The sequence below is a fragment of the Mytilus edulis genome, chromosome 13 (assembly GCF_963676685.1).
Source record: "Mytilus edulis chromosome 13, xbMytEdul2.2, whole genome shotgun sequence".
NCBI classification, from domain to species: domain Eukaryota; kingdom Metazoa; phylum Mollusca; class Bivalvia; order Mytilida; family Mytilidae; genus Mytilus; species Mytilus edulis.
The window spans coordinates 64,072,546-64,092,590 of record NC_092356.1 but is presented as its reverse complement, the minus strand read 5'-3'; the positions used below and the strand labels follow the sequence as shown (position 1 = coordinate 64,092,590).

General features: G+C 32.3%; 3 protein-coding genes and 2 non-coding genes across 6 annotated transcripts in view; 4 read left to right on the top strand and 1 right to left on the bottom strand.

Annotated features, from left to right (window-relative positions):
- The window catches only part of LOC139502059 (5'-3' exoribonuclease 1-like), a 42,365-nt gene extending 35,464 nt beyond the window's left edge, over window positions 1-6,901 (top strand). For both annotated transcript variants that reach the window (XM_071291381.1, XM_071291380.1), the window contains exons 37-40: window positions 295-454; window positions 1,889-2,100; window positions 3,085-3,871; window positions 5,334-6,901. In XM_071291381.1, coding sequence (XP_071147482.1) covers window positions 295-454; window positions 1,889-2,100; window positions 3,085-3,345 — 633 coding nt within the window. In that variant the 3' untranslated portion in view covers window positions 3,346-3,871; window positions 5,334-6,901. The remainder of the gene's footprint in view (window positions 1-294; window positions 455-1,888; window positions 2,101-3,084; window positions 3,872-5,333) is intronic.
- On the top strand, window positions 551-639 carry LOC139502384 (Z30 small nucleolar RNA). The gene has a single exon (XR_011658823.1). It is a non-coding gene; the product is annotated as a Z30 small nucleolar RNA (small nucleolar RNA).
- On the top strand, window positions 1,580-1,668 carry LOC139502371 (Z30 small nucleolar RNA). Its single transcript, XR_011658810.1, has one exon. It is a non-coding gene; the product is annotated as a Z30 small nucleolar RNA (small nucleolar RNA).
- Window positions 6,902-8,908: 2,007 nt separating the features above from the next.
- Window positions 8,909-11,647, bottom strand: LOC139502058 (transcription factor HES-1-A-like). The gene is made up of 4 exons (XM_071291379.1): window positions 11,459-11,647; window positions 10,917-11,012; window positions 10,045-10,129; window positions 8,909-9,486 (listed from the first exon to the last, which is right to left on the bottom strand). The coding sequence occupies exons 1-4, from the start codon at window positions 11,492-11,494 to the stop codon at window positions 9,044-9,046; spliced, it is 660 nt and encodes a 219-aa protein (XP_071147480.1). The 5' UTR covers window positions 11,495-11,647; the 3' UTR covers window positions 8,909-9,043.
- A 6,173-nt stretch (window positions 11,648-17,820) lies between these two features.
- Window positions 17,821-18,816, top strand: LOC139500462 (uncharacterized). Its single transcript, XM_071289200.1, has one exon. The coding sequence runs from the start codon at window positions 17,821-17,823 to the stop codon at window positions 18,814-18,816; it is 996 nt and encodes a 331-aa protein (XP_071145301.1).
- Window positions 18,817-20,045: the final 1,229 nt, after the last annotated feature.

Below are 20,045 nucleotides of genomic sequence, written 5' to 3'. Positions count from 1 at the left end.
TATGACCTTCAGATATAGAGGGTGTGTATACTCGTGTAATAATAAGAAGTGTACAGTAGGTATTGATTTCATGTGGATTGAGGAAAACTTGTAATATTTGATTTTACAGACAATTTACATTAGCATAGAGAAAACTTGTACTTTGTTCAACATTTGAATTCATGGTTGACCTTTACCTAAGAAATCCACGAAAATTGGTATCCCGAGAATGATAAACAGACCACAGTATTTTATCTTGATAGAAAAAAAAATCAGCAGAAAAAAATTGATTCTTATTCATTTATCTTTCTCAAGGGAGCAACTTTCCAACCGTCCACTCAATGCCACCCACTAATGATGATGCATCAGAGAATTCCACCTCCTGGGATGATGCCACATAGGATGCCACAATCTCCTAGATCTCATCAACCACAACAACCGTTCCCATCAGCATTTAGACCCGTCCAGCCTGCTGGTTTGTAAACATTTTCCTGTAGATCTGTAATGTAATGGGATGACCATTTCCACCTAACAAAAACAGAACCCACTTACCTCCTCTTGTATTGCCTACAGCTATGATGATAATGTACTAATGCCTGACTTGGTATTGACTAAGGTCATTGACCAAGACATGATCAAATTAATCTTCTCTCTGAGCTGTAGATGTTACATTGAAGTCTCTTCTAAATCACTCCCATTATTTCACATCCCTCATCTCATAGTGTTGAATCAGAAGGGTTAATATTAATGTTAACAGAGTTTGTTTTTTGCTCCTTAAAAGTTTTTTTTGGGTGCATATAGTAATTGCTTTGTCTATCCATCCATCCATCCATTCTTTCAACGGTCCCTTTTTTCTGCCTTCAAGCAATTGAAACAAATGTACTTTGCTTCGTGGAACTAAACTTATACAAAGGGAAGTTGAAGGGAAAGGAACAAAACCTTAAATAATTTGATGTCAAAAGTTCAAGGTCACTGAATCTATTAAATAATTTTTAGTAAAACTTGTTTGATGGTAACTTTAGCTTCCTATGTTTGTTTAAAATGAAACTTGTACAGTTAAAGTAGGGGGAAAGGAAAGAGTCCTTTTAACTTTCCTGGTCAAAAGTTCAAGGTCAAAGCTAAATAAAATTGATTTAAAATAAGCAATGGATAGCTGCAATTTTTTTTGTGATTTATTGAGGTACACTAGTTGTATTTCATTAAAACTATACAATTGGTTATAAGAAAGAAAGAGAGAGTCAATTGATTTTAAGGATGGTCAGTTGGTCAAAATTCAAGACCAAGGAAAGCTGAACGTCTGTTTGACAATCCAAAAATCTTGGTTGTAAATGAAATCTCTGAGATGAGGCTTTCAAATTTTGCTGGAATTTTTAATTAGGAATGGTATTCATGATCTGGCAGGTTTGCCAGTGTCATGGTTACTCTTGGCTCAAAATACAAGGATCCAGACTGGGTTTCTATATATTAAGGCTCTGGACATATCATTAACATGTTACAGCTTTATAAAGATTGAATTAGAATTTTGATTTAGATCTAATTAGATGAGATCTTTTAACTTAAATCTCAGAAATTTCAGTAGTTCAATTGTCCTTGTTACCACAGCTATGATGATAATATAATAATGCCTGAATTGGTATTGACTAAGGTCATTGACCAAGAAATGATCAAATTAATCTTCTCTCTGAGCTGTTGTATAGACATTGAAATTATTAAAAGGTAACACTAATGTGTGGCTTGTTCATCTGCCATTTACATTTAAGTTATTTTAAGAAATGGATGAAAAATATTTTGTTATATAGTAATGAAATTCTAACAGAGAGACCTTCATTTTATTGAGACAGTATAATGTTTAACCATACACTTTTTTTATACAATAGAACTTTGCATGATAAAATAATTTGTTCTGCAGGTCAGATAAATGTCAGGGGTCAAGGGCAACACCAGAATTACCATGGTGGTAGGGGAGGTAACCAGGGGATTTATAGTTGGCAGCAGCAACAGGAACATGGACGAACAAGACAACATAGTGATTCTCTACCGTCTACAGTTGTATGTCAGCCAAGTGAGGAACAGTCACCGAACAAACAATCGTCTCAAGCTAACCCATTTATACCACTACAGGTAGAACTCTTACATTCCAACATGACATATATAAATCTAATTATTTTCCTCATGCATACTATGTCTAGCATCCTGTGCAAAGTTCAGGACAATGAAATTGCATGAACACTTGAAACTTTGGCTTTGACAATTACTACATACAATTATAAAGGAAAGGACAATGTTCACTATAGGCCAAATATGGCTTTGAATTTCAACTTTATCATAAAATTTCAAAATGGACACAATTTGGCTTTGATGGATCTATCTCAAACGCCTTACTTCTTTGTTATTACTAAGCTCTTCATAATAGTACTTTTTTTACTTGAAAATCAGCACATTTTGGATATATTGTCAAAATTATATCATTTTGTGCTATTTCCAGACCTAAAAGCTTGAGAAACCCCTTGGCCACAACCTATGGTCAAAATGTTGTTTTAAAATTTGCCATTAATGATATTGAATCATAGGCGGATCCAGGGGGGGGGGGGACCTGGGGGGCCTGGGCCCCCCTTTTGTGGGAAAAATTTGGTTGCTTATATAGGGAATCATTGAAGCATGACTGGAGCGGGCCCCCCCCTCAGGTCAGTCAGCAGACCCCCCCCCCCCCTTAGGAAAAGTTCTGGATCCGCCACTGTGAATCTCTAGCCACAAAATTTTTCTGGATCATGGGTGTCAGCCAATGTTAATCCTGCTAAAAATGTTAAAACATTTCTGAAAATATGACCAAAACTTATGTTACAACACAAATAATGCACATTTCAAGTCAATATTCCGTCAATACTTGGGGCCAATTTTAACCCGTCACAACCGTGAAAATTAGAACACCATGACTAATAATGAATCCACAGTTTGATATTTCTACTGATGTCTGTTTAATGTCTTCATATTTAACCAACAGAGGAACAGCAAGTTATTTGTCCAATTGTTTAAAAATGGTATTTTGATTTGTTTATTAAAGAAACATAATGGTGAATAAAATTTGTTTATAATATGTTATTTTAGGTAACAAAACAACAGAAGACTCCACAGAAGAAGAAACATAAAGATGACAATGTTAATAACAATATGTCAACGCCCCCAAAATCTGTCCCGGAAAGCAGTCCACCTCAGATTTCTAAAGGAGAAAAGCAATCACATATACCTGAAAGCAGTGAACAGAAAACTGTAAATGAAAGTGGAAGTAGATCAAAGAAGACTCCGCCAAAGCAACAGACTCCAAATAAACGGAAATCTAGATTAGCAGCTAATTTTAGTGGAGTGTAGTAGAAAGAGATTAAATTATCGTCATGTGAATGGAATGTTTTTAAATCTTTTACATTTTTTTCTGTCTGTTTTTTCTCCATACAACTATTTACCAAATGACATTTTGCTAGAGAACCAAGTTCTCAGTATTTTTCATTCCCTTTGGTATGTTTTTCAGCAGAAGAAATTTTTCATATCAGTTTTATTGAAGGATTTTAATGTACATTGTGTATTCAAAGTTTTCCTTTACGTCTTTCTATATATATATTTGTATAAAATTTACACAGGTTTTATTTTTGTGTATGATATTTGTGTAATTTTATCTACATTGTATATAGCTGAAAACAGAATTATAATGGTATTGAATAAAAATATCAATCAAGCAATCTTGTTTTGAGCAACCTTCAAAAGGTCAAGTAAAACACATTCTCTAAAGTTGACTTTCAATATGGTTGAAATTTAAAGTAAAAATTATAAGATACCTTAAAGTTTCAAAATCGTCTTAATCATATAGTTTTATTTTGGATTTTTGTAAAAATGTTATTAGGCCGTTTTTATTAAATAAGTTGGTTTACGGATCCGCCGACCCGAATTTTCGCTAATTCAAATAAAAATAAACGCACATTTGTCCTTAAAAATTATTTCCGCCGACCTCATATTTCTCGATTTACTAAGAAAATTTTAAACGGAATTTTTGTGTTTACGTTTCGTATTCTGGTTCCTATTACTGCATTAAAAAATCGTTAACCAGTGCACCGCAAACGTGACTGGTAAGCTTTCCCCGACACCCAAAAGCGAAAACAAGTCGCCCTCTTCTTGACGATACTCGCTTTCAGTCGCTTCCGTCATCGGACATTTTCAATTTTTACCAAGTTGATGAAACATCATTTTTTTTATTGATAATTAAAGAAATTAAGACATAAACGGTTCATTATTTTAAGAAAAGAGGCTGAAGCATTGTATTTGCAGTGTGTAGCAGTTTATTTGATAAAAAATACAACTTTTTATCACCTCGAACATTTTTGCAAGTTCCGGTGCTTGTTACTCGAAAACGTACATCAACCTAAATTTCGGCGGTAAAATAAGTTTGTTACTTCATTTAAACGTGATAAAAGTTGCCTCTAGTAAATGTTTAATCCATTTATTGCATTAAAAACGTCATGTTCCTTTCCAAATAACTTGTCAAACATCGTTTATTTTTGTAAATTTTCTTGCATTCGTCCGCCATTTACCGATTCCTAAACTACAGATCTGAACAGGACCAGCTAAACCGAAATCCGTACTTTTACAATAATTATTACGGACGCACGGATGGAACAGCTGACAGACGAATATTGACCACAAAGGAAAAAATTATGTATTTCACATGCATTAAGAGACTTTTAGTTACATCTAATTGATTGGTGTATATAATTCCCTATATTTTTTATGTATTGAATTTGTTTCAAACTTTATTAAAGTTGCTTAACTCTGAGACTATTACACTAGCTAATATCAATATATTATGGCCCAGCTTAAATTATATATTTTTTGATGAGAGACACTGAATTTCATACTTAAGATAGTTTTGAATTAAATTGTAATTGATGTATTATTTTTCAAAATAAAAAAAAAAAAATTTTAGTGCTAGATATTAAATATTTAGTTGGAAGTTTCTCACAAGAACCTAAGTAAAACTTTGTATACTCAGATATGAATTGAACAATATAAAAAGAACATTATTTAACATATGACCCTTTATACTATAGTAAAATCCAAACATTGTAGGGCACCAAGCAAATGAGCACTTCTCTTTCAAATCTCACCACTTCTCCCTATCAGTTTCAAAAAGAAAAGTCACTTCTCCCTATAATTCTGAAAAAGTGTGAGCCCTGCTGATATCCGTAAACCAAGTAAAAAAAAAAAAACTGGAAAGATCTAGTTTAAATTTATTTTTTTTCCCTCCTCCTACCCTAAATTTTTTGGGCTGATGTCCGTAAACCAACTTATTAAATAAAAACGGCCTTAAGATATTGAATACAAATTTTTTTTCTGCAAAAAAAGTTTTACAAAAGATGCATTAATTTTAACACATATCAGTTTTCTAGTGTTAAAAATGATTTAGATCTAGAAATAACTATGTATTTTGACAGAAAGAATTTAAATTTTACAATGAAACATATAAGTAGTTGTATATTCCAAGAAGTGCTAATTTTTGAATTGCATGTACTAACATTGTGTAAATACAGGAAAACTCAATACAACCATTGCAATTAAAATTAATATTTTGTGACTAATTTCAAAAAAACAATCTTTATGTAAAAATATTGTTATTCATGAACATTTCTGTATAACTTATGATAATGTTTTGTCCAAAGAGAGTGTTGTAAAAAGAGCCCCAGTACTTGACAACACTTATTTTAGTTTATACTATATTGTCAACACGTCCTTGCTGTAAACATTGATGAATAAAATTCATCCACTGCTGAAGTTCTGTAAATATTAACACGATTATAGACCTCTGATTCCTTCATTAAATCATTTAAAACAAATGGACAATGTCAGCTATGTCCTATTTTGAATCTTACAACTAACTAATACTATCAATGATACAAAATGAGAAGAAATTGCTAAGATATAAAAGAGTACTGTGTTCCTCTCCATATAATTGATGACTAGTTATGTAATGTCAGACAGTATGATATGATTTTACATTTGATGATAAAAACCAGAATTCTTATTAAAATTGAAAGAATTCTTTACATACATGAAATTAAATAATGACCCTAAGTTTTCCGTTACATATCTTGGAGGATCTTGTTAGTTTCTGGTATATTTTGTGAAGGCAAAGTGATTTTGATAATTAAAAAAATCTCTGTACTGTATATTGTTCGGCAACGTGACCTTCTAATTTAAACTTTTAACTTTGATTTATACTTTTTGGTGAGTAACACCTTTATGATTTGATTGTTGCACATTTTATTCTCTTTCTTTTTTCATATCTATGATTAAAACCATAATTTTATAGGTGGACATGACCAATTTAATGAAGTGATTTAAATCATCTTTTTTTACTTCAACACATACAGGTACAAATAGATTACTAACTGGGATTTGACCTGTCCGTAACCACATGTAGAGTTACTTCTGTCTTTTATTGATGCGACCCATTTACCTAACTTTATTTTGGCTTATAAATCTGAGTTAAGATTTATTTTCAAGTCATTCCTTGACTTGTTTTTTTGAACCACTTTAGGTTTTTCAAACAATAAATATAAGTTAAAAGTTTTACTGGTACAAGACAGTTGTATTAAATGATTGTTTAAAGTAGATCTAAGCAACTTCCATGCTTAGATAAAAACACCACATGTAAAACTTATTGGTATGTGCATGAATATATATATGTAAATAACACTACAATGTAGTTTGTATTTACATCACTAAGATGTCACATGTCAATTTTGTAGCCAATGGAATTTCAGTAACAGTACTGATCTATTTTAAAAGTCTGTTTTAATGATTTTATTTTGTAAATTGTAACTTACATTATTGCTTTCAAGCAATAGACTTTTACATTAAAAACCTGTTTGAAAGTTAATATTTGACTTAAGTTATTACTGCACACACATATACAGGTAGTTCTGGTTGATGGTGTTGAACAAACTAAGATAACACAAGTCTGCTGTGGCTATGGCAGTTCATCTCATGAATTATGTACTCAACAAAAATAAACCACATATTTTATTTATTTGCTATAAAATAAATTTGGTTGAAATATATTAGGGACTAATTGAAATTCAATCACCTCAATAAAGACACATATTCAAAGATGATGTAAAGAGACAAAAACATGACTAAAGTGCAGAAAACAACCCAAGGCCACCTATGAGTCTTCAGCGCAGTGAGAAAATCCTGCAGCTAAAGGTAGGTATCAGCTGACCCCAATCAATAATGTTTACTATACACATGTATGAATAGCCTTGCATGAAGGTCTTCAAAACAGAAGTTTGCCCACACCAAAAAGTAAGCTATAACGGGCCCAACAAATGACTACTGTAAAACCATTTAATCAGAAAAACCAAGGGTCTAATCTACATAAAACTTGGGAAACACTTATGAACTACACAAACAAATTACAACCACTGAACATTTATGTCTGCTTGGCATCTCACTTTGATCTCATTTTATTGTTGAGCCTGTGACTTTTGTTGCAGAAAGCTCAACAAAGGGATGGTGATCCTTCAGCGTAACTGGCGTTTTTACCTAACTTCTTAAAGCTTTATATTTTAAAAGGTGGAAGACCTGGATGCTTCATACTTTGTATATAGATGTGTCATGTTATGAAGTTTCTATAAAAAAGGAAGATGTGGTATGATTGCCAATGAGACAACTGTCCACAAGAGACCAAAATGACACAGACATTAACAACTATAGGTCACCGTACGGCCTTCAAAAATGAGCAAAGCCCATACCGCATAGTCAGCTATAAAAGGCCCCGATAAGGCAATGTAAAACAATTCAAATGAGAAAACTAACGCCCTTATTTATATAAAAGAATGAAGGAAAAACAAATATGTCGCACATACACAAACGACAACCACTGAATTACAGGCTGTCGCATGTACATTGTCTTTGACATCAATTTCATGGTTCAGTGACTACTTGAAAAAAAGTTAAGATTTTTTGTAATGTTAATTTCCCTCTAATTATGAGAAAAAGGATAACTATATTTGATATGTGTTTACCTTGCAAGGTCTTCATGACTGTCACACAGTTTTCACTTGACCTCAACCTCATTTCATTGATCAGTGAACAAGGTTAAGTTTTGGTGGTCAAGTCCATATCTATTAGCAAAAGGGCTAGTATATTTGGTGTATAGAAGAACTGTAAGGTGTACATGTCCAACTGGCAGGTGTCATCTGACCTTGACCTCATTTTCATGGTTCATTGGTTGTAAAGTTTTTGTGTTTTTGTCTGTTTTTCTTATACATTATGCCATAGGTCTACTACTAGTATATTTGGTGAATGGAATGATTTTAAGGTGCACATGTCTAGCTGGCTGACCTTGACCTCATTTTCATGGTACATTGGTCAATGTTGAGTTTTCCTGGTTAAGTTCTATTCTAAGAAACTGTAAGCACTAGCTCAATTATATTTGGTGTATGGAATGATTGTAAGGTGTACATGTATTTCCGGTTTAGTTTATTTTACTTTGACCTCATTTTCTTGGATCATTTAAGTCTATGTGAAACATGAAGTAAAGCTTTATTTCTTGAACTATCAACATAAAATAAATGGTCCACAAAGAAGAAGAGAGTGTGTTGTTATAAATATACACGTTACATGTGCCTTTTTATGCAAACAATCAATTAGTCAAGGTTACATTTGTTACTGTTTAAGCTAGCTAGGCTATTGTGTCTAAGAAAAAATGTAAGACTGGTTATTCTTTTTAATTTGTAATTTTCTGAGGATGTCAGTAAGTAACTCTCTGTGCACCATAGACTTGTTTACCTTGTTGAGGTACTGATTTTGACTGACAAGAAATAACTAATAACTATCATGATTCTTAACTTACTATTTTATTTCATAATGAATGAAAAGGCAGATAAGTTAACATACATTATTATTAATTTATCATGTTTAACATTTATAATATAGCACTATACATATAAATTATCATGCACCAATTTGTTTAAAAAAAGTCTAATTACAAATATGTCTTTGTACAAAATGGCTGTTGTTACCATGGTCGCCAAACAGAGTTGTCACCAGTTGAACCATCAACTCCTGAATCTGAAGGTGAATGCAAGGTTGGGGAAACTGAAGGTGAGGCTGAATATGTAGAGGACCAATCATTGCAGCTTAAGGTGTCACATGATGAGGAGTACTGTGGATTTGTGTCAATTATTGGTGATAATAGCTGGTATGGGTGGCTTTCTTTGGTTGATAAATTACTGTAAGGTGTGCTTGTAGCTAATCGGTCAGAACTATAAATGGAGGCATGTGGCTCGTGTGTCTGTAGTCCTGTTGTCATGGTGCTATAACTTGTTGCTAGGTGATTGGATACTGAAGATCTGACGTCATTGGTGATGTGATTGGCAGACAGACTAGTAGATACATCGTTGATACAAGTGGCATAGCCCCGTATAAAGCTGTTCATTACCAGTTGTGTTCTGTTACGCCCTATAAAAAGAACATTGCCAATTATAATTACATGTATAGCAGAATATTGGTTTAATATTTGTGTTTTTTTTTTGTCTTGGTAGCTTGCAAAAGATATAAGAAGATGTGGAAGGAGTGCCAATTAGACAACTACAATTTTAAAAGCAAACCATTATAGGTCAAAGTAAGGTTTTCAACACGGAGCAGCATTGAATTGTATCACAAATTTCCTAATCGGATTATTTGATCTTTGTGTTTATACTGAAACTTATGGTTTTGTTAACTTTGACAAAAGATGGAGAATTCTGAAAAACACTGTGCACACCCTTATTTCATACACGCATGGAGCATTACATATATTTGTTTAAAAAAATATTCTAAAATAGACTAAACATGCTGCAGTAGCTTCATTGATTTTGCATAAAGTTCTTGAATATACATGGAATATTTGACTTTGGATTTGAAGCATCTATATCTCTCAATCAATTATTAAAGTCTGATAAACTATAAAATGTATATCCATCATTATTTTATTCAATTGCATAATCAGACAAATAAATATATAATCAATCTACATACCTTCTGATGTTTGTTTTTGCTGAATATCTTCAATGTACCTAACAGTCATTTCCATTATATCGGCTTTCTCTAACTTGACATTGTCCTGAAATAATAAAAATAATAATATTTAGTATTTAGCCTTCATACAATTGATTAAAGTCATATTTTAAAACTGAAGTCCTATCTGATTCAAATATGTAAGCATATTTCTTAAAGTGAAAAAAGCTGAATAAATCAATTGCTGTAAAATTGTATGATCCATTTAAAAAAAATCTTTTTAAGGGGAGGAGGGGCTGTCTTCGAAGCTTTGGAGGTTGTTACGTATTTTGTCTGGAAACAGCAATCTATGTATATCTTCCTGATTTGATGTAGAGCATATTCTGTCAGAATGCAGTTATATAAGTAAGCAAAAAAAAATTACGAAGACTTTCTGAAGAAAATTTCACTTTTTATACAGATTTGTGGTAAATCGTATTTATAACCGTCACAGACATCTCAATTGCAAAATAAAATTAAATCACATAAGGATTAATGACTTTATCAATGAGATGAGACTTAAGTCTGACGGAAGTGTGAGTGTCAACCGGCTAAGTCAATATCTAACAGGTAAACATGGCACGGTATATCATATACCGTATTATTTACTTGTGATATACTGTAAATAATCCCCAGGCAGACGACTGCGCGTGTCACCGATAATGATGTACAAACATACTAATTATCTTTGACAACCAATTGAAATGTATCAAAATATTATTTAAAACTCGCAGAAAAAAACTGTTTTTTTTTCCTGTTTTTTTTTCAAAGTTTAGTAAATTAGTAATGATAGTTTGGAAAACAAGACACTTACAATATATTTAAAAAAAACCTTATATAACTGAGTTCCTTACCTCCTTGTTTGTACCCCGTAATACTAATGTCTTTAGGTCGGACAGTCTATTATTAATTCTCTCGCGCCGACGTTTCTCTGTCAAAGGTTTGCTGGCCTGGAATAAATATAAAAAAGAAACATAAATAAATATTTTCTAAATGAGTTATTTCAAAATTTTCATATTTTAGATTTATAACTTATTAAACTATAATAGACATTAACATATCATTTGCTGTCCAATGGATATTACAAAATATTGATTCTTTCATATGCGTCGGACAGTTGAATATTTTTTTAATGAGCTCAGCTTCGCACTACCTTCCTCCCCAAAAGAAACAAAAGAATATACTGGTATTTGATACATCAAATATAACTAATCTTGGAACAGTATATTTATATATATGCTCCTGAACTAATTAACATTCTATTTAGTAAATAAATGTTTTATATAATAAAAAAAAATTTATGAATAAAATAATAAAGAAATTAAATTATTTGTAATTTGAATTAATTGTTTTTATGAGAAAAAAAATATATTGATAATCAAAAATAGTATTTTACCTTTCTTTTTAGGGCCTGTAATTCTTTGCTGTTCATTGTGTCTTGATTTATTCTGTCAGCTGTTTTTATGGAGGTATAATTTGAAAATGAAATCCTGGCCAATATCTTAAACTATATCAAGACAGAAAATGAAACCAATTGACTCTTGTACTTTTGTCAGACGCGTGCCGACTACTGTCTTGTGCTTTATGGTTTCTACCTGTTAAGTGGTGTATAAATATACCTGACCATGAGTATTACCGCCGCTATACCCTGGGAGATTAAATAGGGCGTGGCTTCATGCGTCTTTTTATTTGTCAATTAAGATATCTATTGCTGTCAACACATCACAGACTAATATAGTTAATTGCCATTTCTATGTCTAAATGAAATGAATATATGTACCTGCAGTTTATTTAAGAATATGTTTTTATTGCAATTAAGCACCTTTACTTGCGTATGTATTCACGTACAGGTGCTAAAATATGATGTCGAGAGTAGATATAGAATTAGACTTTTAATTGAACGGACTGTTTTGATTATCAACCTGCCAACTTCATAATCCAATTTAATTTACTGTTAAAATGTAAAAGCATTGGTTTATTTTTAGAGATTTTTTTAAATTTCTATTGCATGGTATCAGTAATATTTGACTTGAAATCCGACTTATTAATATAAAAGATCTGATAACATATACAATGAAGATTTCCGATTTAAATCGATCTTCATATTCGAACTAAGTTTAATCAAGGTTTTGTATAGTTATATTTTCTATACAAATTCTTGGTTTAATACCTTTATATTCTTTCATTTTATCAAACATTAACGAAAACAATTCTGTGAAATAAAATAACTTAAAGTATAACAATACGTTTTTCGTCCTATACTTTGACCTATAATGGGTTACTTTTACATATAGTGACTTGGATGGAGAGTTGTCTCATTGGCATTTATACCACATCTTCTTATTTCTATGAAATACTTGCGAGTAGACGGTAGGAACTTAGACAATCAACTGAATGAATTATAAGACACGTCCTAAAACTGTCCTACTTGCCAGGACTGTTTTTGAATGTGAATTATTATTATTGGCTTTTAATCAATAGGTAAACTGTCAGTTTCAAATGTAATGCAACAAAAAGTCTTATATCAAAAGATCACAATTATTTAGAAACACAGTTCAATGAAGAAAGTTATGTACCAAGTGTGTATTGGTAGATGGCTATTTACAGTAAATCAATAACTGTTTATATTAATCCTTTTTTGAATGTGACGAAACTGGGGGAAAAGCTTCTTTATGGTCAAGAAATAACATCAGAAGAAAAATTATATGTTCTTATATTTTTCCACCTTTACTGATAAATTGACTTAATTTTTGCAGTTAACATAACACTTTTAAACAAAATTATATGTCTCTGCATTTACACAGCAATCTTATGTATTCGTTTGACCTTCGGTCATCTATACCAGTAAGTAACAAAATAGACAACACGATATGCAGAAAGGGTTTAAAGACTGACAAATTACACTTGGGCAGTTTTAATAGTGACACCAACCCACTGTGTATTATCAAACATGGGATTGGATTTGATATGCATGCACTCGACGTGCTTTCTGGAATTAAATTTACTCACAGGTACACCCAAGACACACATTTTGGAAGACAAATAAATAAAACAATCAGCTCCATGTCTATGAAAAGTAAAAGTTTTAGAATCGTCTCTAGTCAACATAACAATAGCTAGTTTCAAGCGTAACACATAACAACATTCAATGAACTAAAAGTCGAGAGAGAGTGCAATGCAGATCCCTAATCTATCAACTCAGAAAAATCCAAACTTAGACGTCTTTGGCAAATGAATAGTTGGCAATCATACCAGTATTCTTATTTTCATAGTACAAGTGTGCAGACTGTAGGACATTGAATGGAACTAGATCTGAAATAGAATACGCTAAATGACGACATCAAAAGACCAATGTAAGATAAAAAACTTTATTCAAATAGTTTGGGGGTGGGGGGGGGGGGTTGAACTGCTGCAAGATTTGGTTATCCGACATTGATTTTTACATATATCCATATGGGTCAATCAATTTTCCCCAAATTAAGTTAATAGGGGGGTAGGGGGGTCAGTGAAAAAACTATTTGAATTAAGTTTTTTATCCTTCATTGAACTTTTGATGTCGTCCCTAACTAAGCGAGAATCTTAACAACAAAAATCGTAGGAGAAGAATTCATTTCAAGAAGAAAACAAAAATGAGTTTGAGCATGCACATTAAAAGCTGACATAGTTATACGTTTAATTAATTTGAGAAACAGACATCCGATATAGGTTGTTGAATGACCAAAGAATATGACGGTTAATATACATTGCTGCTAAACTGGCGTGAAAAACTTATATCTTGAATTAATCACTGAGAACTACACTTAACAACAACGGAGATGATTTCAACTTTCCTATTGTAAACTTTCTATTTCCCTATATAGCAATATTTCAGCAGCACTTTCATATGGATAATATCCCAGTTGGACCGAGACCACAATTGTCATCCCTTGTCCTAGAATATAGTCCCTAGTGCTGACATTGGGTTACTTGCCATTAATTTTTATAACCCTTCCAAATTTATTTCTCCATGTTTAATGCCTCAAATTGCAAGAAGCAGGGTGTGAAATTACACTTTAAAAAAAAAATTCGGTCCAGAATTTTAAAGGAAAGTAGTGATTTGGTCCAGCTGAAAAAGGTTAAAAATTTATAGCACTTCGGAAGCTTGTCAAAATATTTCAAGACGCTCTAAACATAAAATTGTCCATATATTGAGTTAGAGCCGATGAAGTTTTCTATAATTTTGATATGATTTGTCCCAAAAGTAGTACAACACACTGTAAAAATTTCATTGAGGTGGGATTTTTTTAATTTTCATTTATGTTCTAAAGAAATGCACTACGAAATAATTGTGGTCTCGGACCAGTTGATACGGATTTCCTGATCTTCCGTTTCTTATCATGATGTCCTTCACAAAGGACTGTGTTTACACGAAATCTATGTAACCAAGTATTTCTATATATATTGTACAAGTAATATATATACGTCCCGCTATAAACCGTTTGTCGGATAGGAACAGAAATATTTTCATGCAACTCATACGAACACAGAAAAAAGATGTTTGCTTTAGCATTTAGCGATTGAATGTACGATTAAGTAGACATTGCGATGTTGACAATATCGTCAAAACATCGTGCACTGGACATTATTATATTCATATTTCACAATTTTAGCATTTTAGTTCAATTTTAGACGGTTTCCGTCGTAAATGAAAGTGGCTGCATTCGTGTTCATTCTAAATATTGAAATGTAAGTTGTACTTGATGATAATACATAACATATACACACTTTTTAGGTTGAGGATGAACACGGATGCGGCAACATTCATTTTTGACAAAAAACATCTGAAAAGTGACATTTTTCGAACGGAGCGTTTTTAATGACCAAACCAGTTAAAAACTTCCACATAAACTAATTGAATCAAATGATATAGACACTTAAGTGTTAAAAAGGGGATCAAAATCTTTCGTTAGATGAACCTGAAATTTTGGGACCAAAATCGGCCCTTACCGGACCTACTCCTTTTCCATTGACTTGAAATTGTTCCCAAGACTGAAAATTTGAAAAAAATACTTTGATATATATCGTACTCTATTTACTAAATAATTCAGGCATTATTTTAGACAACAGAGACCTTGAATCAAGTTTACATTTATTACAGCATAAAAGTCCTAAGTTCAATAAAAGCAGAGAAAAAAATCAAAATCAAATACAACAATAAAATAAATAATAAACTTCAATGGAAAAGAATAACTAACATTACAAGTGAATTGTTTTGGTGCTGCTTTATTTTTGAAGATATATACAATACATATATGCACATTGTCGCAAAATATAAAATTTATTTGTTAGTGCATTAGAAACAGGACGAAAAGCGAGGCTGGCCGAGCCTTTCTCCGGTTTGTATCGAGTATTGTGTTGTTTTTGTCCTGCAATTTCAATCCGACACTTGAAACTTAAGTTGTTAAGATCCAAATCATAATCTGTTACTTTTAAGAAATCGACATACTTTTAGTTTAAACGCGGACCGCGAAGAGGACCCTTAAATAAACTGTTACGGAAATAGAAATGTCCACATTACCGAATTTTTGCGACTGTCATAAAAGTGAGAGGTTTAGCGCTATAAAACCAGGTTCAATCTACCATTTTCTACATAGGAAATTCCTGAACTAAGTCCGGATTAATTGTTATCCCTTCGTTTGATGTGTTTGAGTTCTTGATTTTACCACTTGATTATAATATATTTCTAGAAATTGACAATGAAGGTCGGTTGAAAACAAAACATTACGACAAAACAGATGATTTGAGGTTTCCAATGGTGAGGCATTGGGAAGATGAAATCATCATTTTGTAAATTTTAAGGATGCCATCACGATTTGGATGACCGTTTTAGAATATCTGTTATATAGATGATATCAGATATGTTCCTTATGTCGTAACTACAGTCCCGTTCCCTTTTCACGAATGTGACCAACCGAATTAGACATTTTACCTTTATTTGTGACATTTTTACCTATTGTGTCTGTTTGTTTTGTTCACGCATCATTATCATTGTTATTAAATTTGATGCGACTGTCGTACAAGTGAGAAGTTTAGCGACATAAAGCCAGGTTCAACCCACCATTTACTACATTTGAAAATGCCTGTACCAAGTCAGGAATATGGCAGTTGTTGTCCATTCGTTTGATGTGTTTTATCCTTTGAATTTGCCATTTGATTAAGGACTTTCGTTTTGAATTTTCCTCGGAGTTCAGTATTTTTGTGATTTTACTTTTGTTAAAAATGGAAGCGAAGTATCATGAGACTTTATTTGGAAAGTACAAACAAAGCAAACATTGAAAGTGTATTTGTTCTTTGTACAATAGTTGGAAGATTGAATGATAAAAAATGCCCCTGCATGCCTCTTTAGAAGAGAGAGGGAGACATTACTAGCTATAATCTATATGGCATATGTCACTCGATCACATCGATAAATGTCTACATAAATTGGTCAAATTCAGACTCGTACAGCTTTTAAAGTTAGTCTGTTTAAGTATAGAAGTATTTTCAAGTAAGTCCCATACTAAAGACGCCTCTAATATGCATTAAAACAGTAGCCTTTCTTTTAAATACATTTGTGTGTGTGTGTGTGTGTGTGTGTGTGTGTGTGTGTGTGTGTGAGAGAGAGAGAGAGAGAGAGAGAGAGAGAGAGAGAGAGAGAGATTAAACATTAAAGAATACATAAGAAGACCGTAATTTGACCTATAATGGTTGTATCATTGACACTCATGCCACATCTTATAACTAAAAAATGAAGATTCTGAGACCCTTTTGAGTTAATAGAAGTTACATACTATACAAGTCACAACACACATTCACAGACTGGACACAGCTATCTTAGCTGCTACTTTTGTCACTAAAATCCTTGAATATTTTAGTTTAATATTTTAAAATAAACGTATGACGTAAAAAAAAAGAATATTCAAAAATTTCTGACCCTGAAAAAACACATAAAAAACAAAACTTAAACCAAAAATATTTTTGTAGAGAACGTTTGTTATGAATACTGACGACACACAACCATGTTTTACACAATTATATCTTAACACTCATATTCAGAATCTTACACCAGAGGTTTATGGGTCAGTTCTGAATATGTTGCAACAAAGACATCTGGGACACGTGCTTTCAAGTGAACAGTATAAGCTATTTCAACTGTCAAGTTTTGGAGCAGAATGTGTTACAAAAATTCATGGTCCTTGTGTAACAGACGGAAATGATAATTATGATTGTGCATTTTGTCTAAAATGTGACACATGGATTTTCCAAGCACAGCCATGGATACGTAGACCACGTACAGCATGGCCTTCACCTACACTTATTTCTAAAATAATATCTTATGGTGTGCTTTTTGTGCCAATTGGCTACAAGGGATCCATAAATGAAAACATTGAATGGCGAATTTCATTTTCTGTAGCGGAAAAAAATCTTATATTTTCCTTCAGCCATACACAATTATTATGTTATGCTTTGTTGAAAATCTTGCTGAAAGAAATAATAGAAAAACATGAAGATTTGAAAGGTTTATTGTGTTCATATTTCTTAAAAACACTAATGTTTTGGATTTCGGAAGAAACAGACCCATATGTATGGAGACCAGATAATTTAATACCTTGTTTTATGGCTTGTTTAAAAAGACTGCTGTACTGTGTACGATATTCAATATTGCCACATTATTTTATTCCTGATAATAACTTGTTCCTTTTACGGTTCAATACGCATAGCAAAAACAAATTAACCACCATGCTCGTGAATTTATACGAACAAGGAATCAATTGCTTTGCATCTACTGATACCCTACAAGGTCAACAAAACAAGTCATACGGGATCAACAAACTGTGTATTAGCCGTAACAACGTATTCTTACAACAATTGTTGCCAACATTTTCTGTAATACGTCATGTAGACTGTGATGGTAGAGTAAATAGATTTTGGAGATTGATGTACGATTTTCTACATCACCACAGAACTAATTTATCAAGTGGGTTATTCGCTTTACAACTTTCAGCTGCATTTATGCTTGTTCCAGAAGCAACACGGTATCCAAATAGCTCAGGCAATAAATACCATTACGTAAGGTACAAACATGATCTTAGTCATTTAATGATCGGTTTACATTCAGACGCAGTATCAGGATTGCTGATGTTAGCTTCTTTCTTCTATGTTCAGAAAAACTATCTATCCTCATTAACTGTAATAGCATATACAGTAAAGAAATGTACAGCCGAGAACATTTATCTCGGATTGTTAAATAATAGCAAATTTGATTCTATTAAACAACATGTGATGAAACTGGTGAAAAAAGAAAAACTTCATACAATATTAAAATCATTAACAATTTATTCTTTTCAACTGGACCATAATTCATCAATAGTGCCGCAAGAATTACAGCAAGATGTTAAAAAGCCTTCTACTATATTTCATCCATTACCATATGCACATTTCCTCAGCTTTCTGTGTCACTACCATCGACATGACATTAACTCATGTCTACAGTCTTCACAGCAACTTGGACATGTTGAAATGGTTTTATCAAATAATCATATGTTCGTGTCACGTCCTGATTCCATCAATTCAGTTATTATGTGTGGAATAGCTCACCAATTTTTAGGCGATTTACACACTGCTAGAAGAGCTTTTAAAGATGCTGCTGGAATTGATATTTATAATGAAACCAGTGCAACATCAAGGCTGTTCAGTGTTATCAGATATTACCAGACACTTCGTTTACATGATTAACTTTTATAGAAATATCAACAGTACCATTTGTTCCTCAAAAGATCCACATCCCGACAAGAAATGTCTTTCCTACTTTAAATATATTTGAACAATAATGTAATACTTGGAAACTTACGGTCAATGTCTCCAAGACAACAATTGTAATTTTTTTCTAATTCTAACTGTAATAAGAAATTCAAATTTAATCTATATAATGATGATATTAAGATCCAAGATACATATACATATCTTGGCTTTTTATTCAATCATAATGGTATTTTTTGTAAAGCCTGAAACAAATTAGTAGATCAAGCTCAAAAAGCTTTATACAGTCTGTACCAGAGAATTACTAATATTAGTATCCCTTCAGATTTACAGATACAACTATTTGTTTCTTTGGTAGGCACAATTTTGACTTATTTCTCCGAAATTTGGGGATATGAAAATAAGATTAATATTGATAAGATACATTTACAGTTTTGCTAAAAATTCTGGGGGTTAGGTAATCGAATGATATATTTGATGTGTTTGTCGTGTTTTATCTTTTAATTTTGCAATTTGATTAGGGACTTTCCGTCTTGAATTTTCCTCGGAGTTCCGTATTATTGTGAATTTACTTTTTCCTATCTTGATTTCTCTTATAGATAGTGGCTGCCAACAAGAAAACTATTGAACCAGGATTCCAAGCGTGTAATTTAAAATGACAGAGCTCGACTTTCTTAACTATTTTTTTAAATGAAAATTTTCTTGGAGTATTAAGGATTTAAAAAGAACATTTACGTTGGATGATAACCAAGAACACTACTATTCACATATAGTCTGGTCAATCTCATCTTCGCTAGCCAAGGGTTACGATCCACTCCCCTACCTCAGTGGAGAGGAGGGGAGTGGACAACTTAACGTTTAATCAAATGAAATAACATTAAGATTGGCCGAATAGTATCAAGACGTATTTAGGCGAGGCGTTTCGGGTGGATGTTTATGTTCATTCCTTTCTGTTAACGTTTGTTCATTTGTTAATGTTTTGTACTTACAATAAAATTAATTGATTATTGTTCGCAAAACGTCGAGTTCATTCTAATTAAGGACAAAAACAAATTTATAATCCATAAAAAAGGTTGGTTATGCAAAAAGTAAAATGACAAAAATACCGAACTTCGAGGAAAATTCAAAATCAGAAAGTCCTTCATTAAATGCCAAAATTTAAAGCTCAAACACATTAAACGAATGATAACAACTGTCATATTTCT